At 49.0% G+C, this 26,640-nt stretch overlaps 6 protein-coding genes across 6 annotated transcripts; 2 read left to right on the top strand and 4 right to left on the bottom strand.

The window, feature by feature from the left end:
* The first annotated feature begins 19 nt into the window (after nt 1-19).
* On the top strand, nt 20-5,963 carry BKA55DRAFT_570795 (uncharacterized protein). Its single transcript, XM_046193021.1, has 3 exons — nt 20-740; nt 789-5,817; nt 5,882-5,963. Exons 1-2 carry the CDS (start codon nt 210-212, stop codon nt 5,769-5,771), a joined length of 5,514 nt encoding a protein of 1,837 aa, XP_046048839.1. The 5' UTR covers nt 20-209; the 3' UTR covers nt 5,772-5,817; nt 5,882-5,963.
* On the bottom strand, nt 5,950-10,167 carry BKA55DRAFT_394907 (folliculin-interacting protein N-terminus-domain-containing protein). The gene is made up of 2 exons (XM_046186030.1): nt 8,701-10,167; nt 5,950-8,625 (listed from the first exon to the last, which is right to left on the bottom strand). Exons 1-2 carry the CDS (start codon nt 10,026-10,028, stop codon nt 6,399-6,401), a joined length of 3,555 nt encoding a protein of 1,184 aa, XP_046048838.1. The 5' UTR covers nt 10,029-10,167; the 3' UTR covers nt 5,950-6,398.
* A 6,860-nt stretch (nt 10,168-17,027) lies between these two features.
* Nucleotides 17,028-18,705, bottom strand: BKA55DRAFT_513526 (cation efflux protein; the record flags this gene model as incomplete). The annotated part of the gene is made up of 9 exons (XM_046187904.1): nt 17,028-17,090; nt 17,224-17,487; nt 17,539-17,853; nt 17,912-18,039; nt 18,102-18,182; nt 18,236-18,386; nt 18,437-18,481; nt 18,535-18,584; nt 18,630-18,705. 9 exons carry the CDS (start codon nt 18,703-18,705, stop codon nt 17,028-17,030), a joined length of 1,173 nt encoding a protein of 390 aa, XP_046048837.1.
* A 669-nt stretch (nt 18,706-19,374) lies between these two features.
* Nucleotides 19,375-22,514, bottom strand: BKA55DRAFT_676609 (P-loop containing nucleoside triphosphate hydrolase protein). The gene is made up of 2 exons (XM_046198096.1): nt 22,217-22,514; nt 19,375-22,169 (listed from the first exon to the last, which is right to left on the bottom strand). Exons 1-2 carry the CDS (start codon nt 22,479-22,481, stop codon nt 19,738-19,740), a joined length of 2,697 nt encoding a protein of 898 aa, XP_046048836.1. The 5' UTR covers nt 22,482-22,514; the 3' UTR covers nt 19,375-19,737.
* A 185-nt stretch (nt 22,515-22,699) lies between these two features.
* Nucleotides 22,700-23,453, top strand: BKA55DRAFT_594861 (uncharacterized protein; the record flags this gene model as incomplete). The annotated part of the gene is made up of 3 exons (XM_046195720.1): nt 22,700-22,774; nt 22,833-22,876; nt 22,928-23,453. The coding sequence occupies 3 exons, from the start codon at nt 22,700-22,702 to the stop codon at nt 23,451-23,453; spliced, it is 645 nt and encodes a 214-aa protein (XP_046048835.1).
* Nucleotides 23,454-24,125: 672 nt separating this feature from the next.
* Nucleotides 24,126-25,672, bottom strand: BKA55DRAFT_729191 (uncharacterized protein; the record flags this gene model as incomplete). Its single annotated transcript, XM_046201192.1, has 2 exons — nt 24,126-25,446; nt 25,499-25,672. The coding sequence occupies 2 exons, from the start codon at nt 25,670-25,672 to the stop codon at nt 24,190-24,192; spliced, it is 1,431 nt and encodes a 476-aa protein (XP_046048834.1). The 3' UTR covers nt 24,126-24,189.
* Between the last annotated feature and the right edge of the window lie 968 nt (nt 25,673-26,640).

The raw sequence follows: 26,640 nt of genomic DNA, 5'->3' as shown, positions 1-26,640 counted from the left end.
ATTCTGCCGCGGCAGCCGACCTCAGCTTTCTTAGTCGCAATACTACTAACGACAGCCATTGCGACAAGTGATATTCCATCTGTAGCCTCTCAATCGGCTTCGTCAATCGTGTCAATCTATTGAGACCAACATGCGAACTACAGGATCGCATCGCGCCCTGTCGAATTCTGCCACATAGCAACCGATAGCGATAGCGACAGCCATATCTCATGTCACGAAATGGCATCATGAGGAACCCGGTCCCTCGCAAGGGACCGCCTCACTGGCGACATCTGAGCAGATCAAGTTTGGATCGCACCCAAACCGATGTCCCTGCGTCGCCCACGAGCGTATCTACTCATTCCACAATCAAGGAAGAGAAGCGAACAAGAATAGAACGCCGATGCACCGTGACCGTTAACGAGGGCTACGCTAGAGATGAGGTCCTGCTCAATTTCGATGTAGTTGGCGGGGACATAAAACCTGGGACGTTGATGTGTATATCGACAGCTAGAGATGACTTGCGAAAGATCTCGACCGGCCATGGTGCCAGTAGCAAGCAAAATCAGGAACAGAGTTATGGTTCAAAGGGGACAACGGGATCTCAAAATGGGGACAGCGCGTGCTTTAAATACTTCTTTGTCGCAAAAGACATGCCTCAAGAGACAAAAACACGGAATCCCGATATTGAGGTCTATGTCTTGAAGCACATTGCAGATGCGTTTGGGATGAAGAAAGGTTCCCAGGTCCTCTTGACGATGGTAAGCATTCCAATTTGCATAAAGTTCAGGCTGCTAACAAATATACAGGTGGATGCGAAGAACCCAGCTACGGAAGCGTCGCACGTTGAACTGTCGTTCAAGGATCAATACTTGTCCAGATCAGACATCTGGAGAATGACAGTGGGTGAATTGACGGGAAGAACGGTCTATAAAGGTCAATCGGTGTTGTTCATGGGTACAATCAAGGCGCAAGTCACTGCAATCTATGTTGATGGCCGCAGAACGCACTCTGCCTTTTTCACCCGGGATACTCGACCCATCTTCCGCAGCGAATCTGCCAGATATGTCCTATTCATCCAAATGGCCAGAGAGATGTGGGAATTCGACGCCGAAAGCTCAGGCGAGATCATGTTCAACAAGGTTGTGAATGGTTTTCTACCCGCGCTGTTCAAGAGATGGGCCATGCTCAAGGCCAAACACCTCGTGAGCATCGTGCTTTTTGCGCGTGTCGAATATGATACTGGGTTGACAGCTGAATTTGACAACCTATCTGGTGATTATTACACAGGCATTCAGCCATCTGGGCCGCGTCGACCATACAAAGACTTCTATCGAGTTGTGGTCAGCGAGATGGGTAGTGGAGAGTGGACAAAGATCTTGCATCAGCTGAAGGTGGAGTTCAACTTCTTCCGTCGGGATATCAGTCTGCATCATCATAAGCTCAATGCTCAGGCAGCAATTGACGGCCAAGGTTCCATCCCTACGGATACACCTTCAACTCGTGTCAAGGCTGAATCGACCTATGCTATGTATGGCAATGTTCTCGAGGCGATTAACCTAGCTTCGTCCCAGTTTGCCCATGATCATATCGACAGGGATCTCACCAGAACTGGAATTTCCATTGCAGTCATAAGTCCGGGCTCTGGCGTTTTTGAGGTAGACTATGAGACACTGCGGAGGACAACTGAGGCATTGGTTGGAAACGGTATTGGTATTGATCTAATATGCATGCCTAAGATGCCTCTCCATTCCGTGCCCCTTTTCAAGTACCGCAATCCGCAGTATTCTGATGATCATGGCCATGCTCATCGTTCCAGCTTCTCAAGATCGTTCCACAGCCGGGATAGCACACCTAATCATCCTACGCCAGTGATCGGTAGCTACCAGTCACTTGGCGAATCTTTCTCGCCTTCGAAGGGAATGAGCCTTTCTCGTCGTTCAGATCCTCTCATGTCTATGGCAACAAGTGAGCAGTGGTGCTTTGCGTTGCCTCAATGGCTTCATGTCTCTTTCTGGACCGGCGCATCTGACGAGGCCTTGTCCTATGAAGGCATTGCTCTATCTGTGTCTAACAAAGTCGTGCAAGATGACGAAGATGAGTTCAACATCCGATGCCGCATGTATGCCTTGCAAATGAGGAGTGTTCTTGAAACCAACGAAATCGAAACAACACCTTTACAAGTTGACACGCATTTCCCGGCCAACATCACAGAGCCACCATCCTCACAGAAGTATCGAAATACTGGGATCAATGACATTGTCTACATTCCCAACAAGCGTCCCCCGGAGGCTCTATTTGATCACATTCATGGATTCCAAAGATTTGTTCCAGATAGACTTGCACGTCCTGGTGAAAAGTCATTGTGGAAACAGCTACAAGAGTTTGATGATCATAGGGCCAAAATCTCCAGCAGTCGTAGTCGACATCATTCGTCACGATACGCAAAAGATTTGGATGAGATCACGAGAAGACAGCTGGCAGAGGATTCTGGCCTATATGGAACTTCGCTCCCTGAGAAAAAGGCGCCAATTCTTGGCCCTTCGGCGCGGAAGCTGTCGATGAACATCATGGACGGCGATAAACCATCACCTACAAGCCTGAAAAAGAGCGTTGAACCACCTGCTCCAAAGCCTCCAAAAGTAGTTGCGAAGCAACCCAAACTAATGAGGCAGATCAGTCTCGGACAGCGAGGATTTGGCATCGCTGCCCCAAAGGCGGTAGTTGCAGAGATCAAGGCCGAGACAGTTAACGCCTCTGGCGTTACATCTAGCGAAGCAAAACAACCATCAACCCCTCGAATCCGCCCAGAACTACGGCCAAGCTCGCCCCAAACAATTGCGAGCCACCCATCGTCACTGTCTGTACACAAGTATCGAACAGACACCCCTGACACTATCATTGAAGGAGTGCCCATGACTCCTAGCATTCCCATTCTCAAAAGAAATAATTCTGGAAACCTCGATATGGCTGCGATACAACTAAGGACAGCCTCATCGACGATAGGTTCGTCGTTGAATAATCGGCAGCAAAAGAGGGAGGACGATCGTGATCTTAGGTCCTCCGATGCCCTTCGCGCTGATGACGCCCAGAAACTCTACACCAACAAACTACGTGCGGGTGCGTTGGGCGGTGCCGTTCAAGACCTCCCAACAACTCTGTCGCCTACCACTTCCATTACTCCATGGTTAACGCTACTGAATCCATCGAACCCGGAAAGCCTTGCGATCGACGATACTGTATTGTATAGTCGATGGCAACATGTTTATCCACAAATCGGCCAGATGAAGGTTCAGAAATGGAAAGCTCTTTGTTGCCCTGCTTCTGTACCCTTGACAACCGAGTATTTCCCCTCAAAGACTCAGTTTGATACCGAATATCATCGCCATCCGTACACTGTTGAGCAAGATACAGATGATGACATGGTTGAGGAGCCCAAATCCCGGCAAGACTTTATTCAAGAGTTGATTAGCTTGAGATTCTCGCAGGGCTTCCAAGTTGTAGTAGGACCATGGGTCGCCCGTGCATTTGGACAAAATCTAATCAAGATTGGTGATATCTTCTCGAGAGACCAGCCCCTTGAGGATGGCACAAGCATTTTCATGTCTGTTGGCAACAGCATCCACCAACTTTCGTGCGTCAACGGCACAGAAGTCGAAGTGAACATCTTTGTACGAAAGCCAACAGACACATCATTCACCTCTCAAGGCTTCTCGCCGATCTACAAGCCTGCCATTCGAACTCTTCTCGATGATGCATATGAGGCGCGGGAGATTGATCTCCTGACCGCTCGTCCTGAGCGTAATTGGAACATGATTGATTCATATATTGCTGGGCATCACGACGAAATGATGGACAGTCTGCGCTTCTGGCGTGCAAGATTCGTTCTTATTCCTGTCTCGCGGAAGGATGTCCCAGTATCAAAAACACAGGGCGGGGATCACGCTGAAGAGGTGCGAATTGAGGGTATCAAGCGTCTTGCCCAATCCTGGCAGAAGTATCGATACATCCCTCCCTCCGAACGAAGATATCATTCGGTCGGGCAACAGAAGCGCAAGAGAGACCCCAACCCCCTAGATATTGTATACAAAACAGATGACCCCTCAGTGGTAATTGCTGCTGAAGTCGAAACGCTTCCGCTCACAGAAGGGCTGGAGGGTGGCAATCGAAAGGGACTTGTTTCGGCCAAGGAGCGCTTTAAGAAATCCAACCTGAACTTGGCCACGTTAGCTGATGCTATGCAACAGCCTGTTGAGAATGGAGGTGTCAGACTGCAGAACCGAAGGTGGCATCTTCGCCTCTACTCTGCTTCCTTTATCGGTTCTGATATGGTGACTTGGCTGCTGGACAACTTTGAGGATCTCGATACTAGAGAAGATGCTGAGGCACTGGGTAATGCTCTGATGGTACACGATGATGGAAGATCGGGAAATTCCAAAGACAAGGGACTTTTTGTTCACGTCGACAAGAGGCATCAGTTCCGCGACGGCAACTACTACTACCAAATCGCCAGCGAGTTTGCCAAACCTCATGTAGGATGGTTTAACTCGCGACGAGCTGCGGTGCCACCAACACCAAGTCTCGAAGCTTCCAGCCGAGACTCGCCTCGAGCTCTTATGTCGGCTCGTTCGGTTGACGAAGGCGGTTCTCCTGCGTCAACATCTACGACCCCGACCATATCGCTCTCTCACAGCGTGAAACGATCCAGAGTTGTTCTTAGCAAAGTTATCAAGTACGATGTTGACCACCGCAAGCGATCATACAGGCCAGAGAGAATCGACTTGCATTATGACCGTCTCCACAATCCTGATGGCTGCTACCATATCCGTATCGACTGGATGAACGTTACGACAAAATTGGTGGAAGACGCAGTTGAAAGTTGGGCTCGAGAGGCCAGTCAATATGGTCTTCGACTTGTTGAAGTCCCTATCAAGGAGGCATGCACAATTACTGAGACAAACCCCTTCAGAAGACCATACCGTATCAAGCTCGCAGCGCGTCCTCCCGATCAGAGGCCTGAGACGTACATTGACCCCAATTCACAGGGTCCAACGACGTCCCCAAACAAGCACTTTTACCAGACTGCCATCCTAAAGAAGTTCGACTTCGTTTTGGATATGGAGGCAGCCTCCAACTTCCCAAGCAATGTTGATGTGACCTATTCTTGGGGCAAGCCGGATTATAAATACACCCAGTACATTCATCGCAGCGGCTCTCTTTTAGCAGAGATTACTGATGAGGGTGACTTTTTAATTCTCGCAAATCGTCTGTACAGCAGTCGATCTGCGAATCCTCGCGAGAAAGAGATTCGTTCAGCTGACCCGCCCTTGGTCGAACGTGGTGGTCGTATGTCATCGTATGGCCCCTATTCAACCTTTGGAATGACAGAGTCAGCAACTCTTGCATCTCCAGTTGTCAAACCGACACACTTTTACCATTCACCAGCCCTGAAACCAGTTGATCAGAATACCAAAGCCTCGTCCTCGACGACTCCTGATCCTGATGCCCTCAATGCCGAGATAGACGAGTTCTGCAAGGATAAGGTTGCGCTTGAGGAGTTCTACAAAGAAGCCATGGAGAAGGGGCAGAAGGTTCAGGGCACGCCTGCAACAGCAGCGGCCTCGACACCTCTGGAGGCTGTGCCTGAAGCAAGTATACCCACTCTGGGACTGCCGCCTGGTGTTCTGGGAGGAAATGATGGAGCGCCAACGAAGCGACTTAATAGTCCTATGTCGTTTCTGCGAAGGAGTAGTGTTCAGTATGATAGCGGATCGAGTCTGACTGGGCGATGAGAGCTTGGTATATTATATGAGATATCATCATGAATTAGTGATAAATGTACGTTGAATGGTCCACATACCTGAATATAGGTCGTCTTAAATGGCTGACCTCGACTCGACAGCAACTTGATAGACATGACGAGCACCTCATGTCTCAAAACTGAGCGAAGTCATAGTAATTCTTTCAGTAGATTTGAAGAAATATGTTGATAGTCTATTATCGCAGTAGATATTGCTATGAATATTCGCCAAAACTCCAAGGCTATCGCTATCCCTTCCGTAACACGAAACGCCAACCTCTAGTATGGTCAACTTGGCCAGGAAGCAAATCAGAAGAGCAAATTAAACATTGGTAAAAAAGATAAAGGACCCAAACATGCCACAATGCATAAGGTCTAATCCAAAATGAGACGCGTAAAAAGCAAAGGGAATTCGGAACAGTGTTTCCACATGCTTCTCCTGGTATGGCCGTTTCCAAGGCTTGTGTGTGCGCACGAAGCGACACATGGGGTATCATTTGGAGGTCTTGGTAGGAAAAGTCCGATGGCAATTGTAGATCCGTCAGACAAAACTGTATGCGGGACAAACGCAGAAAACAAAGTCATAAAAGTCGTTAGATGAGGGTGGTTCATGTCGAACTCATCCATCGGTAATATCGAGATTGTCAAGCCACAAGCCAATGGCATCGTGAAGTGGGCTTCGTGATCGGCCATTTCTAGCGTGGTTGGTCTCTAGGTGCCGCTTCTCGCGAATGTCAATGACTTCGCGGATACTGTCTTCAAGAGCAGAGAGAACAACGGTCTTGCACTGGACACGGGGGATCTCCAAGGGTGCCTGAGGCAGTGCTGGCGTGATGGGAGCCGTGATAGATAGAGGCTCCTCAACCTCGGTACTCATGCGGGTATCGCTATGTGTTTGAGAGGAAGCCAAAGAATGATCTTTGCTGGTATCCTGACTCAGGCTGATGACTCTTTCGACTGCATCAGTCAGGGTTTCATCAGGATGCAAGACAGGCTCCTCGATCCATTCCTCCTCAAGTTGAGTCTCGTAAGGGAGAATTGAGGGAGTAAGAAGCCCCCCATAAGAGGTCGAAAGACCAGGTGGGCCAGTGAGAGGTCGATGATCAGCTGGCGATCGTGGTTTGACAAGTCGACGGTACCGCAGACGAGTGATCGAGTTGGTGGTAGTATCAGCAATCATAACGCTGCTAATATCAACCCAGCGTTCATTGAGGTCACCCAAGATGGGGTGGACCGGCGGAGGCGTCGGCTCAGCCTGGAGAGATGCCTTGATTTGCTGCATGAGATCCTCCTGAGGAGGGATGGCTTGAAGAGCAAAGTCAGGATGATAACGGTTCAGCCAGCCAGCAGCGTTAAGCGGGAGATCGCCATCGATGCACAAGCGTGAGGCCTGTTCGAATGACTCGAGTCCATTTTGCAGTCCAGGGGTAGACAAGTAGCCACTGCTTGAAGGCGAGCTGATGGCAGACTCAAAGGACGTCATGTAGTCAGGAAAGGAGATATCTACGTCAATGACGCCGTCGTCGGCATTGATAGATGTTTTAACGGGCGATTCAAATGCGCCATTTGGGTCAGGTGTCCTGTCAGGGCGAATAGATGGCTCTCGGCTGTGACCTTTGCATTCTCTTGGTGTACCAGTCCCTTTCAAAGCATCAGTAGAAGGGCGGCGAGCCGATGATGAAGGAATATTTGGGTTTTCTGCAAGAGATGCTTCTTCCACCATCTGAGACAGCTTATCCGTTCTATGGAACGAGGCCTTGGTGGGCGATTTCGGATCATACCCACTATAGGTGCTGTAAGAGGTTGAGTCGCGGCGTCGAGTGCTCCACAGGCCGCTGATGACGCTCCCCCAGCGCGAACTTTGACTTCTAGAGTCGCTGCTGGCATTGCTCATCGCGCCTGTACTTTCACCTCGCTTCAAGGAGCGCTTCAAGTCGTCAGTAGCGACACTACCGCTACTACTGGGGCGAGGCCTTCTCTGGGATTCGACTCGCTGAGCTGTCGAGAAATGCGGTATAGTGGTCTCGGGCATAATTGTTGTAGTTGTCGCAGCGCTGCTCTTCCTGCTAACAATATCGTTGCCAAACATTGCAAAATTCGGGGGTCGAATTGAGGCTGCATCTGAAACTCGCCTTTCATGATTGCGATCCATTGTCAGATGGGCAAGTTGCATGGGGACAGCTGAGGCTCTGGCGCTTTGGCTCGTTGTTCTAGAATGCGAGGCTCGGCGGAGACCTGTGCGCCTGTTGATCTTTCGACGAAGGGACTCTTCCCGTAGAACAGGAATTACGAAGGTCGGGGGCGAATTGGAATATGTTCCAACGGAAGTCGAAGTGCTGGGCCGATGAGCACGGGTTGTAGGAAACTGAGAATTAGCAGGAAGAAAGGCTGAGAGAAGAAAAATGAGGCGCCTAGCAACCATTTTGTCATCGGATACGATAATGGTTCGTGCCGGCAGCGACAGATCCTCCTCATTTCGGTTCTTCTGCTGAAGATAGAGCCGTCTTCGATAAGAGGGAGGGCAAAGAGCCTGCAGCCAGTCTGTGTGGGTTGACAGAAACCCAGTCAGGAGATTGTAGAGGAACTGGTTCTGATTGTCAGTGCCAGCAACCCACTTGGAGGTCCATCGAGCCTCGTCACGCCAAATCCCCCAGCGCCCCTGGCCGGTTACGACTCTTGCTGCGCTCAATCCCATAACAATTCTGTGTCTAGCGGCATCGACTTCCCCTTCGACAGATTTATCCTCAGCGAGACAGTTCGGCCAAAGGTAAACCAGCTTGGTGGTGCTCTTCGAAGGCTTAATTCGAGGCATGTCACCCCGGCGCTGGTCTGAGAAAGAATGTGCTCTGCCAGTTTTGTTAGTTACTACTGGAGGTGGAACCGGTCCAGGGGCTGGACCGGGAGAAGCCAGGTCGACCTGCTTGAGCAACGTGGCCAGTGTGGTGGCCACCACAGATTGAAGATGAGTCAATGTCCTCATGATGATATCCCAATGTCGAGTCAGTGAATCAATTCTATCCTCCATGTCGGGTGTATAAGTGTCTGACCCATCACCATTTCCGGATCCAACCATTGTCCATCCTGAAGGACGGGCTGAGCTGAAAGATGATGGGAAAAACTCTTGATCGTTATAAGAGCTTGATTCGCGCTGTGCAGATTTGGACTGGTTCATAGATGAAATTCGAGTTGAGGTGGTGTTTGCAGCAGGTAGTTGGACTACTAAGACCACGGCATACATCGGCGTTCGTCGTTGCTTCGGTTGAGGCTTCTTCTTCTTGGGCACAGACTCGTCGCTTGTTGTTGGAAAGGGGAAACCTGCACTCTCGTCTGCATAATCTTTAGAAGGCGATACGTTGGTTTCTGGGTCATCAACAGTAAGGTTGACAGGAAATAAGCGAGTTATTAGAACCTTCTTCTTCTCGCCGGGACGCGAGGTAGAGGTGTGGTTTTGGACTGCGGACATATTTGTGGGGGAGAAAGCTTGTGAGGAGAAGGATTGTGAAAGCCGACTTGAGCGCGCGCTGGAGCGTCCGATAGAGCTCCGTCCATCCCCAATAATGCTGCTTGAAGGTTCAGCAGGACGTGAGTCGCCAGGGACAACATGGACCTTTGTCGATGTTCCTTTGTAGGACATTAATTCAGAGTTTCCAAAGATGCAGCTTGAGAACGTTGCGAGTTCCTCGCGGTACTCGCGAGCAGCCTTCTGTCCATCTGACTCGACATGACTATCCCTGCGCCCCTGAAGGGAGGCTCGTCGATCAAAAGCACCCTGTCGAGGCGAAGGCTGAGGTCCTTCCGGTTGAATAACCAAAGGTCGTGATATGCCTCCAAGACTGCTTTTGCGCGGTGAAGTTGGTGTTCTTCGAAACTCTGGAGGAATGGGCGGACGCTCTGTGGGCGATACTGGAGGAGCAGGGTGGCTGTCAAACAAAAGAGATGCATTAGAAGGTCCTAGGGCATCCTGCATTATGATAACCCTAACATCGCGTACGTCCAAGTCGACATCGCCGCTGTAGTCAAAAGCATTGGCGGTAGAAGTGGCAGGGGTTGTTGGTGTGGTTGATAGGGGAAACACTTGATCATTGCGATGCTGATACAAAGCATCAGCGTCTGGAAAAAGCAGATTTCGAGTTACCATATCCTCCTGAGCAGATTCAAGTGAGGATACTGGTCTCGATGTCTTTGTACTGGCTTGTGTAGGCGTGGCTGAAGGGCCGCCAGTGCCCAAGTGCAAGAGCCGGCCGAGCATGTCGGGAGGCGCACTCAGGGATTTGGGCAGCAGGTTGAGTTAATAAGAAAGGCGGCCGTCGATATTAATTACGACGGCGAGCCATAATCAAGATGGGTAACGAAGTATTTCGAGCTGGGCGTAATCGCATAGTAACCACTGCGCGTGGCATGTGAAATTGCAATAAGCTTGCAGAAGCGGAACTTAGATTCACTCCAGCTTGAGCTTGAGAAACCGATAGCTAGAGCGGGCGCAAACTGAGATGGAGGGGTCAAGGAGTTCGGAAATCTTAAAGCTCAATGCTCGAACAAAGCAAGATCCAAGCTGGAAGCTTTGTTTGCCAAAGTGCCAAAGAAAAAGGTGGCGGTAGTGAGGTTGATTGCTGCTGTGGCGGGAGCTGGAGGGTGGCAATGGTGGTTCGTGCTCAGCAATGGGTAACAGCTGTGATGGGAGTGTATGAGAAGAGCATGCACAGCTGATACTGGATTGATTATGAGTGGTTGAATCCTTTTGGTCACTGGGAGAATTCGAGGTGACGCGAGGTGCGAATGATACGGTACGGTACGTTACGAAGCGCGAGATGCGGAGAGCAGAAGGGTTGTTGTTGGTTGTTTCTGTTGGCTGCTGCTGGTGCTTCTGCTGCGTGTGAGGGGTTGATAGTTCGTGGGTGGAGGCAGACGATATGCGGTCTTTGCGAGTGATCAACAGGAGAGATGGGGTCGGTAGCTGCAGGTGGAAGCTCGTAAAGAGGGGTTTCGAGCTGAAGAAGTTGTTCTACGGGCGGTGGCAGCGAGAGTGAGTTTGAGTTCGAGAACGCTGTCATAGACGTCAATGTAAATGAGTTGAGATGAAGTCAAAATCAATGGAAATGCTCGAGGTGAGTGAGAGTTGTTGTTGATCCAGATGCTCGGGACAAGGCCAACTTGGGGCGGGTGGCAGCCCAGTTTTGGGCGTGTGTGCGCTGAGGTCTAGTGGGCTTAAAGCTTCCGGGCGGTACCGCAGTGCCAGGTATTCCAGGCAGCTCGTTAGTGGCGGTTAAGGGTTGGCGCTGGTGGTGGTTGGACCACGAGGTACAAGATGCCCCGTACCTCTTAGCTCGGAGCCAGGATGGAGAATGGAGATGAGATGGGGAATGGTTCAGTGGAGATTGCATGTGTATGGGTGGGTAATTTATGAATTAGATGGATATGGATCGGAGGAGAATCAACAACAGACGAACTGTGGATTATTACCAAGCTGGGTTACTGGACTCTTCTCTCTCGTTCTCGTCCGCCTGTACAGCAAGGATGGGTGGATAGATCGGAGGAGAACAAGATGATCACAGTCGAGGAATGGACGGCATCTTGTTTCCCCAGAGTCTTAGATTAAACGGGCGCTGAAGGAGACTCTGATGCCGAATGACGAGACCCGATGCTAGACAACACTCTTCAACCACGCCGGAGCGGCTGGAACTGAAAGCCGGGGCAGAGAGACTTTTGTCTAACAGCCAAAGATGGTCAACTTTGGTTTGGTTTTTGGTTAGATTTGATTTGCCCAAAAATGTTTACTTTGAATGATCTCCTTATTCTGTTACTGTAGAGTCGAGAACGTACGTTGTGCCGAGCCGATGAGCCGTGACTCCAATAAACTAAACTCGTTCAACCGAAACTCGACGACGGCGAGAATACTCGAAGCGGCGACGTTTATGTAACAAGTTGGATCTCGAGTTAATGTTTCTGCGGCGGCACTGCGGGTGGCTAAACACCTAATAAATGGATCTTCGGTGTGGGCGATGCCATTCCACAGACAAAGCCTTTAAGATGATAGGTTGAAGTCGACGACAACGGCGGGCCTTGCTAAAACAATTACCCGACCCTTTTTTTTCTTCTCTTGTCGTCGGCGGCTCTGCTGGCCTTTTTGTCTGTGGTTGATCGCAGAAGGGCAAGCCGGAGTAAATATTGTAAAACAGAAATACGGAGAAAAGAGGGTCGAGGCCTGAAGATGGAGTTGATTGTGATTATCGAGAATGGAGGCGAATGGGACCTGAACCCCCTTGACTTCAGCCTGTGCCCTTGACGGGATTTGGAACGACTTCAGAGCAAGATAAGGTAAGAAAGCACATGCAAGTCAACCAGCTTCAAAAGAAATACAAGCGCCTTGTATGCATCAAAAGAGACGACGTCCGCCAATCCTCAAATCCCTGGCCCTCAAGTTGCGGTGAAAGCAACCATTAAATCGACAGTCGTCGGGCCCCGACCAGGGTCTTCCCAGTAGCTAAGGCCCAAAGAGTTTCAGTAGATATGTAGTACTGATACTTTGATGATTTGATCAGAGTCGCAGCAAGACCAGCAACTCACGTCTCACAAGTAAACGAAAGAGAAGGAATTCGTTCCTATTTCGGTCATTAGAAATCATTACATGAGGCTTAAAAATATTGATAGAAGAGCACGGCATCTTTTGAATACTGTTATTATCTAGCCCAAATTTATTCAGGACCAGAAAGACTCAGCTTCGACTATCTTGACTGTTTCTTCCTCGAGACACAAAAGACATAAGGCAGACAGATAGATAATGGAAACTCCGGGGTTCAAAACATGGCAGACAAGGTCAGGGCCTCTGATTAAATACCATGGTGACGGTCATGATAGTGGAACTCTAGGTGTGCTCTGACATGTCAATGGCTTGTGTTTTTTACTCATAAACTCCTAGACCAGGATTGGATGTCTTTTACAAGGCCGGGTACATTATGAAATTCTCCGCTGTTGCAATTACTACACTTACAACACTGACTGACTCTGACGTCCACAAGTCCGAATACGCAGCAACGTTAACTTGACACTCCTCCTACAACGACTTCCACAACTAACTCAGCCCAATCCTCAACACAGCAACCATCGCGCACACTAGCGTCTACGGTATAAGCTAGACATGCCGAGGCCAAGCATCAAGAAGCCGGCTAAAGAACGCCATGGGTAACGGTGCCGCAGTCAAGTCAACTCCCTGCCCCGTCCTGTCCTCCGCTGTCTCGTGCTCTGCTTTGACGGGCTTGTACTCGAGATACAGCAGGTACTTAAGAGAAGCGAGTCCGTAAGCGAACAATTTACGAGCTGCGAATTCATTGACATGGATGATCAATAAGGCATCGACCGGCGAGAGTTTCAAATTTGCGCGTATCGATCGCAGCCCAACTGTAAGGTAGGTAGCTCTTGTAGTTGTACATGTCGGTAGGCAAGGTAAGGGTATTTTGTATGAAACTATCACAACCCCCTGTTCTGGTCATCACAATGCCATCACCAACGCGCGCAGTTGCAAGCCGCCGCTATCGGCTGGTAACATTGACCTACCCGTTGGCGTCTGTTCTATTGGCTCAAGAAAACGTGCACCGTACACATGACGCTATTGTACATGCAACTTAAGAGAAAAAGTGTGTGTGTGCGCTGTGCGTCCTTGACTCAATTAGCACAACGAAGAGTCGGCTCCGAGATGGATGCGAATTTGTTTGTTTGTGGTGTGAAGGTTGAGCTTGTCTCTCAACTACCTACCTTTTTTTTAAAATCTCTCACCCACTCGATTCGAACTGCCGTAAGAAGAGAAAAATTCTCCGGTGACTCCGTTGTAGAATCCTTCAATCAGTACGTAATTAGTAGGATCACTCTACTTGACAAATAACTCGGGCTCGACTCGCGCGGTGTCCATTGACATCTCGATCCGTAGAGCTTGACTCGCATTGCCGGATACAGCTCCGGTTGACCCTTTGAGGATATCAAGACGTGGGAACCCCCTTTACATGACATTGAATGACATTCTGCCAAGAAACACTGCCATGCCAGTGATCAAACCAGATGCCTGACATTACTGTGTAACATTGTACGTATTTGAACTCGCCTATTCCTTAGTTCGAGCCCCTGGTCAGTCAAAATATCGGAATTTTGAATCAAAGAGGATCCCGATGGGCAGTGGTTAATCCCTGATCCTTCTTGATGTCAATGGCCCCCTTGCGAATGCGATGCAGGCAGCGCGATGCTATGTGAGCTGAGCATGCCACAAGGTACCATCACCGTATCTTCGGGTTCGATCGATTCGAATGATCCTCTTTACCGAGCAGGCATAGAAACAGACGATACTCCACGCTCAGGTACGGATATCTTTTGGACTCTTCTCGGCTCAAGGGCTCGGTTCAAAGGTCATTCACTTGTTTCATTACTAGAGAATCTCACAACTAACAGTCAACTAGACATTTAGTTAGTGTTTTGTCTGAGGCCTCGGCCCTAACGGCCGCTTGCACGTTTGTATCCGTAGAACAGGTGCTAGTCTAATTCCATTGGATGTTATGCGCCGTGGGGTTGCATCGCCATCGTCATGTCCCGCCACGAAATGCCCCGCGATAAGCTGCCTCGAGGCTCATGTCGTTTGTGTTTTCCCCTCCATTAGTGATCTACAGGAACAAGAAAGGACGCGGTCAGCGGCCACTCCGTGGCAAATGAGTCACGTTCGCGCTATTATCCTCAACAATTCGATACCGACTTTAACAGAGTTGTCCAGGTCTGGCTTGTTTGTTCACTATCAGCAATTTGGGGCTGTCGAGGCTATGTCGGAGCGGCACTCACACGAGGTCTGGACTGTCGATCTGCATCCCGTTAGCGGGCCATTGCAACCACATAGGTATGTATCTGTTATTTTCCGTCATGTTGGTAAAGATCACTATCAGTAGGTCAAGGTACGTATTCATTAAAAGACTTGCGATATTGCCTTCTTGTCGGTGAAGAGGAATTTCTGTCCGAATTTCCGGCTGCCTGCAGTTGTCTTGCAGATCACTTGTTGAATAGCCTCAAGATATGATGATCAAGGTACATGAGAGTGACGACGGAATTGATAACCCTTCTTGATGTCTCAAGATGAGCTGTCAACAACACGAGTGACCCATCTGGGCAATTCGCATATCTCAACCATGTTTCCTTCCCTGCTCAGTTACATACTCTGTGGCTGCAGCTATGTGTATGGGGCCAAAGAAACTGGCTATCAATCTTTGGAAACAAATACAAGTGCCGGCCTGAGAGTCCAGCGACTACAGTGGTGGCTAGCCGTAATATGAATGGCTGCATTCTTAGTTAGCAAACTATCATAGCTGATGTTTTAGTTGTTATCGTCTTAGTTGTCTCCCTAGAAGTTGCTTCGTCAACTCCCTTTTCAACTGCATAGTTTACTCTCTATTGATGTCTTGCAATGACATATCGTTCTATCCAGGCTTCAGAATCTATGCATCCCTCCTTAACTCTAACCATAACTCACTGTCTCTTGTATGTACTGTGGTCTGCCTATGTCGAACATGGCGTTCATCACGTGTAACTTTATTGAAACCTCCACCTCCACCTCCACCTCCACCCTCACAACTCCACTCCACTTGTCTTCCTCTTCAACATCCATCTCACCGCCCAGCACTCGCTTCTGTAACCATAGCTTATGAGCTGCAGCAGAAGAAAGGGTCCTCGCACATTGCAACCGCCCTAGCCCGCAGCCCGCCCCAGTCTCCGCAGTTAACCAGCCCTTGGCGGTTACTGGTATTCTGCCTCGTCTCTGCGTAAACAAACGAGTCACAGTACGGAATATCCATTCACTTTGAAGCTTAGGAATCGCTTCAAGATCCCTGGTGCAGACGCTCTTTTGTTTGACCTGACAATGAAATGAGCCACCGCATTCGCGCGCGCGCGTGGAGCGGCCGCATGAGCTTTTATTCCATCCTTGCTGTGGATTGTTACAGGTCACATCTTGGGTTGGAGAGGTTACCAACCAGAATCCCTGCTATATCCTCCGAGTGTTTGGGAACCCAAGATTGCATCCGGATCATCGTCTCGGATTTGCTGGGTCACTCGATCGGAACTTGATCAATATCAACTCTCCACACCAAATTACGGCTGCAGCTGCGCTCAAATGCGTGTCAGGCATATCCTGGCAGACCGGTTCACGTTAAGAGAGACAGTTGTGTTTCCACCTCAGAAATCCTGGTCAGAGGTTGACCGTATCTGATCGCAAGGAACAATTTTCAGCGAATCTTTGCCATTGGGAGTAACATTATTAATGCTTTGTCGGCAAATGTTACTCTTAGCACATCACAGAGTCACGGGATGGGTTGCAAAGCACCTGTTCGCTTACTCTGTCACCTTTTTGGCATTGTGAGTCTTGTTCGACGTCTGCCATCGTCATTGGCCTGGATCGACTAGTGATGGGCGGGCCGTCCCTTGACCGTCTCACTGAAATGAGCAGCTGACTTGTGACAAGATGTCTCCCCGTAAGTCACTTCTATGAACATTGAAAATCTTACCTTCAAAAACACTTTATTTAATTTGGCTGCCTGCATTCAATGTAACGCTAAACCCTCGCTCACCACACTCCATGTTAAGCACCATCATCGCCATCCTAGCTTTCGCATGCTATGCTCGGATCATGGTGGCTGGCCTCAGATCTCTTAATGCGTTGCTCATAAGCTTTTCCTCATTTAGATTAGCACGTTATCACATTTCAAGGGTCCAAAGCAAGTGGTGTGACTTGTGCATATGCCATCATGAGGCTGACTGTCAATCCTGCCAAGGGTCTCTGATCCTGTGGAAAATGCATCACATCACCTCAGCCGCGAGATCCCTCTGCTCTGTGGTGACAATGACACAGCTTAACAACACTCAATGACCTGACTAATAGTGAGACTTGTTATGTTAGTCGAGGCTTGGCTGCATTCCATTGTATTGTGAGCATCAAGTTATGAACTACAACCCCGCTATCCTCACAATTCACAATTCATTACCCCGTTATTTGAGGCATATGTTAGAGCTTCATTGATAATTCCCCCGGCTTCTCCCGCTAACTAAACATATCACTCAAAAGCCCTTGCTCACTAAGTCGAATCTGAACGCCACTCAAACACGGCGGCAAAAGACCGCAGCACAGTCACAGTTTGCTTGCTGGTCACAGTCAGTTCAGGGATGTCCCTTTTCTCTTAGCGTGGGGGAGACCACAAAACCACTGAGGAATAAACTTTTGGGACTTCTTTCACGAATTGGCCCCTCTCAAACCCCTCTCCTCCTCGCCACATTTCGCCTCAGGCTCGGACGACTATAACAAACAGCATCAAGACCGTCGATCACTCAAGGTGCACTGGCGCACAGCACCTCAGCCCATCACACAAGCTTCCGCAAATCACCTGGCATTCTTGCTCGCCCCCTCGCGGTCGTTGAGTCCTGAACACGCTGTGATTGGCGTCGATCGACGTTGCCTGGCCCTGAGAGCCTGGGTCGCTGTCAAGCATGGTCACGGGGCTCGCTTCGAGAACCTCAGGCTGTAGGGTTGCTGAGTGAACCCCGTATGCGTGGAGACACTCCATGATGATCTTAGCCTTGTCTGCAATGCCCTGGACAGTTCTACCGTCGACGACGATGTGGGCAGAGGCGACAAATTTGTGTTGGTCCAGGCGCCAGATATGCAGTTCGTGCACCGATTTGATGCCAGGGATCTAAATGCTTGTCAGTCTTGGCTCTGAACCGAATGAGCTGTACGCTGTTACCATTTCAATGTCATGCTTGACGTCTTCAGGGTTGACGCCTTTGGGCGCAGTTTGTAGTAGAATAGCGCCGCTTTTCTTGACTAATGGTATAGCTGACAGGAGAATCATGAGTGAGATGAAGATTCCCACTGCTGGGTCCGCATAGTATCGACCTTCTGCTTTGAGCTGCCAGACCAGAACTGCTGCGATGATGACTCCAATGTTGTTGATGGCATCTCCTAGAACGTGAATGAAAACGCCAAGCATACCCAAGTCCCTCCCTGGGCTCTTCACGGACACGGTTGTGTGTCTATGATTATGGTGGTTAATAGGGATCTGTTGAGTTATTGTTAATGAGAAAGACCTCAAAAGCATATAGTAATGCTATACTTACGTGTGCCAAACCTGTCAGGCTCTCGCTTGTTGCCTCGTTAGTAAATGGTCCAGCAGTCTCCTGGTTTTGTTGTCTATCATCATGGCTGTGTCTTCTACCTTCATGGTGACCATGTTCATGGTCATGCTCTGGAGCTGTAAGTCAGCGAGTGTTGTTGCGAATATCAGAGGAGGGTAAAATCTTATCTCACCATGAAGGAAAGATAGTACGAGAACGTTGAGTGCCAAACCAACGCAACCAACTATCATGATCAGGAAAGGCTGCTGGACGCCTATCTTGTTAGTCTCTTCTGGTCGTGGTTGTGTAAACAGACTGAGAACTCACGAGTCAAATGGACGAATCGCTCAACAGCCTGCACTAGAATACTGATCCCCAGTGCCAAAAGAAAGACTCCATTGAAGAATGCTCCTAGTATCGTTGCTCTGTGCCATCCATATGTGTATCCTTGTGGGGCTGGTTTCGTATGTTCTTGCAACTATCATGGTAAGCTAAACAAGACACTTGAGTTGCAGCTCAGCAACCTACTATCAGCGCTATCAGAGCGACAACTATTCCGATAAGGTCACTAAGCTGTTTGTTGTCAGGTATCCATCTCCATCTTGGTTCACAGGGGACTTTCATACGTAGTGAAAGGCATCGGCGATCAAGGCGATGGAGTGAGTATAGAACCCAACTATATGCCGTCAGTCTAGGGTTCCCAAGATGATATTTGACTGACCAGCTAATTCAGCTGCAAAGAACGAGAACGATATGCATATTGTAGCTATCAGCCTCTGCTTCTTTGTGATTTTCATTGTGATATTTTGAAGTTGTGGTTTTCGTTTAGAAATTGTGTTGTATCTTCGTTTGGATTCTCGCTTCTGGTCCCTCGGGTCGACAGCTTTGCAAAACCAGGTGTCAAGGGGTTTCCCATTATCAATGGGGTCAACTCGGCTTTATAATCCTTTGCTGGTCTTCAATAAGTGATCCTCTGCGCTAAAAATAAAAATAAAAATAAAAATAAAAAGAAAAAAGGTCTGAATAAATGAACTCTCCTAGGAAGCCGGTATAACATCCCATCAGCTTGCAGGACAAACAGCAGCGAATTGTTGTCAACAACAGCCAAACAGGTCAGAGATGAATTCTATCCATCACCCAGGCCCATCGAGCATACCGATAGCAGACAGCGAAGCGAAGACGGATATTAAAGAAGCAGTTTATCAAGGTGCTGGCTCATGTAGCTATCCGTGATCGGGTTCCAGGACAATGATTGGGGTAGCATTAACTTGCCGGGCCGAAGATGGGATACATGTATGCTTTGATTAGGATCCCTGTTACACAGCAGCTCTTTGTGCTCGGTGAATATAAAGCTTCGTGTTGTTGTGTGAGTTGGCGACGTTGGTTGTTGCCACTATGATGTTAGCATGCGCTGAAAATTATATAAATAACCAATCTTGCATGAGCACTCTAATACACTCTAAAGACTCGCATTGTTTATCTATTCATACAGCTAGGTGCTAAATCGTCATCTGTTTTGAGGTCCACCGAGCGTCTTGTGTAATGTCCCTGTGTCCCTAGGGTATGCAAATCTGTATGTGTCCTGTCCACTGATATTCTGGTCACTTCAAAAAACTTGTAGAGGGACAGTGCTGGTTCTATGGGAAAACAAACAGTGAAATTTGCAATATGAAATGCATGTTTGGCTGATATGGAGAGCGGAGTGGGTGACTGAACCAACCAACATCGCATATAATGTTCAGGGGTAAGAATTCTCAATGAAACAAGTCGCATTATCTTTTCTATAAATCGACCAAACGCCATGCGTAGATGCCACTCTAATCGACAAATCACTTCTTCCTGGTAGGTCGAGCGTTCTTGAGCCTCTTCTTCTCCTTCTCCTGTCTCGCCTTGCGGATATCGTCCCTGCCCTTGAGTTCCTTCTTGCTTCCCATGCCATCGCGGAAACGACCCACGCGCTTCTCTCTCGCCTCGTCGACACGCTTCTTGCGAACCTCGAAGTCGTCGCGGTACTTGTCTGCCTCCTTTGGTGCCCTCTCTTGCTTGTGCTTGTAGCGGACACCAGAGGGAATGTGGGCGACATGGTTCGCACCACCGCCAGGACGCTCTGCCTCGCCGACGTGAGGGAGTTTGCCGAGACGGTTGGCACGCTTCCACTTGTCGAAGCGGCCACTTTGGAAGCTGGCTGCAATCTTGACACCACTCTCGCCACGGATCATCTTGGCACCCTTGGATCCGTCGTCGTCGTTCTCTCGGGACACATACTTCTTGGACTTCTTGTCCCAACGCATCTTTGAGCGAGTTGGCTCACCGAAGCTCTTGGCGTTCTCATCATTTGTAAGGTCCATGGTCACGCCGCGAGCAGCCTCCACAAAGTTGGAAGAGTCCTGGCCACCAGATGACACGCCGTAGCCACGTTCCTCGGCGGCGTTGAATGTTCGAGGCGTGTAAGACATGAACACTTCTGAGTCTCGCCAATCTGTCTGTCCCTTCTTTGAGTTGGTGTTGGATACGGTGACCTCCAAGCCATCATCCGACTCCTCAGGGGCCTCGTCGACCTCCATCTGGTCTTCATCTTCATCAGACACGGCGTCTCCCTCGGCACCAGCTGGCACATCGTCATCAATGCCGTCGAACTCGTCCTCATCCTTCTTCTCCGTTTGTCTTCGTGGCGTAATTCTCTTTCGCAATTGCTTCATTACTTCGGCAGCTTCAGTCGTTCCCTTGTCTCGGCGACCGCCAATCTCAAAGATAGTCTCCTGAGGTCTGAAACCACTGATTCTAGCCAACATATTGGCTCGCGCTTGTTCAGCTCCGTCAACATCTTCCCCAAAGAGTGCATGAAGTTGTGTCCAACCCTCACTTCCGACCAGCTCTTTCGATCGCTTCGCACTTTGACTAGCTGCCGAGTTCCTTGTTCTCAAGTAGAGCTTCTCTGCCTTGATAGCAACTCCTCGTAGCGCTGAGATGTCCTCACTTTCGTACAAAGCTTTGTTGAACCATTCTACCTGAGCTTCCACAGGATCTCGTTTTAATGCGCCAACAACCACATCATCAGCAAATGATGGGTTCTTGGTCTCCTGGCCAATAACAAGCTTCTTACCAAGGAACAACTGAAGGTCAAGAAGATAAGGAGCATCAGTATCTCTTACAAGACTGTAACTCCAACCACGTTGGCCTGCTCGAGCAGTACGACCAACTCGATGAACAAAAACCTTGGGCTGAGGAGGGAAGTCGAAGTTGATGACATTGGCAAGAACTGGAATATCGATACCACGTGCAGCAACATCAGTAACGACTAGAATGTTTGTCTTGCCTCTTCGAAAATCTTCGACCTGGATTCTTCGCGCAGTCTGATCAAGGGATCCGTAGACATAAGAAACAGCGAAACCGGCATAAATCAGTAAGTTGGCGAGGTACTCGACGTGATGCTTGGTTGCTGTAAAGATGATCGTGGAATGTTCTGTGGGTTTGCCGCTTGAACCATCTGCACCCCGTTTTCGCTTCTTGGACCCTTTTTCGGAATCCTCTGGGTTCATTGGGGCTCCAACTGGCATCTTGATAACGTCGTGGAGTATATGCAACAAAGACCCCTCCTTTTCGGCACCTTTGACAGAGAAGAAAGCACTCTCTAGATCAGGAGAGACCTTCGTCTCGGCATCAAGTCGCACAAGACTTGGATCTTGTAGACCGGCGCGCGCGAATTCAACCAAAGAGGCAGGTAATGTCGCAGAGAAGAGCAAACTTTGCCTTGAAGGGGGAAGTGCATGAAGAATCTCTGTCAGTTGTGCCGCAAAACCCATTTCAAACAGACGATCAGCTTCATCGAAAACCACATATTTAATAGAAGAAAGGTCCAAAGACATTTCAACCTTCAAGTGAAGGAATCGTCCAGGTGTTGCGATCACAATATCGGGATTGGCAGCCATAGACCCGAACTGCTCCTCCAGACTATCACCACCAACAAGTAAAACACACTTCAAGTCGGTCCCTCTGCTGAATTCCTTCACAACCTTCAAAGTCTGGATCGCAAGTTCTCGAGAGGGTGAAAGGATAAGCGCTCGTGTTCCGAACCTGGCGCTATGTGCGCGCAATCGCTCGATCATAGGAATAACGAAGGCTGCTGTCTTTCCGGAACCTGTCCTAGCCATGCCTACCAAATCTTTTCTGTCGAGAATCAAAGGAATGGCTTTACGTTGGATCGGAGTTGGGACCGAGAAACCTTTCCGTGTGATGGCCTTTAAGAGGTTGCTGTTCAGACCTGGAAGATATTAGTAGTCTCTTCACCCCATATGTTGCCATCCTTACCCATTGCCTGGAAACCTCCACCCTTCTTGACTGTTCTGCCCTTCAGATTGGATGCTTTGCGAAAAGAAGCTGCCTGTTGAAGGGCAATGAAGGCCTCATCGTTGTCATCGTTGCCGGGCTCTGGGCCGTTTAACAAGCCGTCGAAGTCGAAGTCCGCGCTGCCATCGTTGCCGCCATTCTCGTTTTCGCCGTCGCCGGGGTATAGTGACCCAAAAATATCAATCTCTCCATCTGAAGGGGTCGGTGAGACGCCGCGTTGTGGCATTGTGACGCGCCGTTGATATTAGCAATATGTATGTAGAATTCAGATAGTCCAACAGGCTCAGTAGCTCTCTTTCCAATATTTTTTTCTGTTATCTTATCTCGCGGGGCATATAAGTGGGTCACTCAGTTCCAACGCTGCTACATGCTATCGCATACCTAACCTTCAACCTTGTTGGTTCTTCATCACTTCAACTTCTAGAAAGTGATCAATCACCCAGAATGTCCAGCAAAGATTCGAAAGAAGATAAAGACGCGCTCGATGTTCTTGAGCTTGAAGCCAAAGAATTTGATAAGGTTAGTTGTTTGCGACAACTATATCAGTCATTATGACTCTCGCTGACTCTGCCTCTAGGATGCTGAGATTGACCGCATCTTGAAGGCATTTCGCCTGGATGCGTACGTGAAACCCCCATCATTTCTCTAAATTGAGATCTAACTTCCCCATAGCTACGCCGTTCTTGATCTCCAACCTGGTGTTCCTGACTCAGACATTAAGGTTACTTACCGCAAGAAGTCTCTACTCATCCATCCCGATAAAACAAAGAACCCACTGGCACCAGATGCCTTCGATCGGCTAAAGAAGGCCCAGACAGAGCTCATGGACGAGAAGCACCGTGCACGACTAGATGAAGCTATCGCGGACGCACGAATGCTGCTTATCCGCGAAAACAAATGGACTGTCGACAGCGAAGAGCTCAAGACGGAAGAGTTCCGGAAAATGTGGCGCGCAAAGGCCCGAGATGTTCTCATTGATAACGAGCATCGCCGGCGTCGCCAGATGAAAGCCCAGCTCCAGGAAGAAGGTCGTGAACAACGACGTACTGATGCCGAGGTGGAAGAGCGTAAGCGCAAACGGCAGCATGAACAGGACTGGGAGGCCACCCGGGATGAGCGGATCAGCAGCTGGCGACAGTTCCAGAAGGGATCAGGTGGCGAGAAGAAAAAGAAGAAGAAGCTCAAGCCCATCGGCTAGAGACCTTGGTATTTCGCGATGGAGTTTATTGGGAAGACAGCACGAAGGGACACGGCTACACTACACAATGTCGCGCTGGTATGTGAGTTAAATAATTATGATGAACGGTTTGGACTCTAATCAAGGCAGACAAGGTGCTCCAAGGTTTCATTCCTCGCTCGACTCTGGAAACGTCGGTTTTCAGCATGGTAAGTTCATCATGAACATGATGTTGTATCGTTGACGTAGACCGCGTGATGTATTCGTAGTATCATTCATATCCAACGTACACCTTTAAGTGACTTGAACTACAATTCAGTGAGGAGAGTGGCCTCGTTGGAGCTTCCCAGCTCCTCTTCTATACTACAGGATTAGTATACAACAGATCTGATGTAGTTGGCAGATCTACATGAGTAGTTGGGCTATCATAACCCTCCACCGACGCCATACAAAAAATATGAACCTTTTGAACACCAACAAATGCGCTTCTCCCGTTCTAATTTTAATAATACCCCCAATATATGAGACATATCATCATCAGTCGGAAGTTATTTATTTCTTATCCTTATCATCGGACTTCTTGTTCGAGTCATCATTCTTGTTTGAATCTTCGTTCGTCTTTTGGTGAGCGGGATTATTTGTCAGTGTATGCCAAAGCGATTTGAGGAAGCCCTCATTCTTGTGCGATTCAGGGTCATTTGGGTCCCTTGGATGGTCAGTGTTAATTGCTCAAACCGTTCAGGCTGCAATCAGTGCCTTACCTTGAAGAACCGACGCCCATCACACGCTTGGCGGTTTTATCACCCATTTCGTCGGCAAGCAACTCAACAATAGTTCGCTGGTTGGCGGTCAAATACTTGGGCATGGTGACTCGGTATTCGACCCGGAGATCACCGTTGACACCACGTCGAGAACCGAGGCGCTTCATTCCCATACCAGGAAGTGTGATCTTGTCACCAGTATTAGTGCCAGTGGCAACCTTGACATTGACTGTTCCATCCAGAGTAGGGATCTCTGCATGGCCACCCAGCAAGGCAGTTGTAAGAGGAATATTGGCAGTGTAAAGAATATTGGAGCCGTCTCGTCGGAACTTGGGGTCCTTAGCAACTCGGATAAAGACGTATAGATCTCCGTTCTGGCCGCGAGCACTGGGGTCGGAAGATCGGCCAGTAGCAGGTGCGTCACCAGCACCGTCAACTCGAAGTCGCATGCCATCCTCGATACCAGCAGGGATATCCACCGTGATTGACTTTCTCTCCCTCACAACACCATCTCCTGAGCATGTCTTGCACTCAGATCCCTTAGGAATAACCGTACCGGTACCCTCACAAGTTCCGCAAGTAGATGCCATTTGGAAGCCACCCTGCATGAAGTGTACTCGGGTTCCCGTTCCATCACAAGCACTGCAGGCACTTCTCGATGTGCCGGCCTTCAGGCCGTTACCCTTGCATGTGCCGCACGTGCTGAGTGGTGTGAGCGAAAGCGTCTTGCTTGTGCCTTTCGCCGCCTCCATAAAGCTGATGGTAGCTTGAACTTCGACATTATCACCGACCAGGATCTCCTGCTGATGAGCCTGTTGTCGTCCACGGCGGCCGAAGCCTTGTTGTCCGGTAAATGCTGAAAAGATATCCTCGAAGTTGACGCCACCACCGAAACCTCCCTGTCCACCAAAGCCGCCGAACCCTCCTTGTGCACCAAATCCTCCGAAGCCAGAGAATGGATGCCCTCCACCGAAACCACCACCACCACCTGGGGCACCTCCTCCGCTGGGATCGAAGCCAGCGGCGCCGAATTGGTCATACTGCTCGCGCTTCTTCGGGTCGGATAGAATCTCGTATGCGGATTGAATATCGGCGAACTTATCCTTGGCCTGGGGGTCCTTATTCGTATCGGGATGGAACTTCTTCGCTAGGCCGTAGTATGCCTTTTTAATCTCGCCAGCCGATGCGCTCTTACTAACACCAAGAGCTTGGTAAGGGTCCTTCTGCTGGACGGCATTTGTAGCATGGAACAACTATCACATATCAGAAATGTAAAGCTTTATCAATTGGTATTGTTCTACTCACCCGCTTCGCTGAAGGAGCTCGAGTCCTCTTCCTCAAAGAAGATCGGTTTTGAGAACCGGCCCGCCATGCCGCAGTATGAAGCTGGGCACCTTTCCTTAAACACTGAACCTTGGGTGCATTTTGCGCCAGGACACGCGCGGGAGCGGCGGCCTTTGATATCAAACTAGGATTCATCTTGAACTGTAAGGATTCATTTGACTCTAAAAAAAAAATTATTACAGAGAAATGCAAAAGTTGAACGAAGAAAGAGTGAAACGTCACGAGCAACTAGCGGAATAGCTCGTGCTTCTCTTTTTTTCGAGACCTATCTCGAACTTTTCCATGGACAAGCCTCAGGCATCCAGCTTCGTCATAACGGCCGGCTTCGGCTGCGCTATACAGAGAAGCTTATTGGCCAATATGTATTCAGGAACAGAAAGTCGACGGAAAAGCAGGTCAGGAAATAACTTTATGATGATTTTAGGTAAGAAACTACTAAGATAGTCAGAATATATAGTTCTTAAGTCTAGAAACATTTCTTTATGTCATTTATAGCCAACAATTGAGAAGAAACCCAATACTCGAATATCATCGCAAATACATCAGTTGTTGTCTTATGCCGAAACTACCCCGACTAGCCGAACATTCAAAGTATCCTGCATGAGAAGCCGAGAACAGGCTATAGAATGCCGTGATTCTTGACAGATCATGAGTGGTAAATCAGCCAGATCATTTGTCATATTCTGTGCAGGAATTGACTTTGAACAAGTGATTGTGTCCTTGGTCGTCCCCTTTATTGAGTAGGGCGCTTATTCTGAGCTAATGACCAATTGCTGGCTTATCATGATAACTCCCCAGGCAACGCCAATATCCAATTTTTAATGACCGATAAACTTTAAAAAATCGAAGTTCACAAAACAATGCAACAAATATAAGAGAATAATACTGCCATAGTATTCGCATTCTCTACCTAAGATGCCAGAACGCATAGTCCTTAAATCCTTCATGAACCTTTGGGTATCAAAGTACCCTGAAACATAGTTTAAAGCAGCCCATATCCTGCCCTGCTTGAAGTGGTATCCTTATGACGTAATTTGAATCCGCGCGAGACATTCAAGTCTATGTCGTGAGTCTCCTCGTATGCGCAATGCAATCATGCCCGT

This window comes from Fusarium redolens (genome assembly GCF_020744475.1).
Source record: "Fusarium redolens strain MPI-CAGE-AT-0023 chromosome Unknown BKA55scaffold_9, whole genome shotgun sequence".
NCBI lineage: Eukaryota > Fungi > Ascomycota > Sordariomycetes > Hypocreales > Nectriaceae > Fusarium > Fusarium redolens.
Note: the sequence above shows the minus strand (reverse complement) of the source record. Positions and strands in the feature narration are given on the sequence as shown.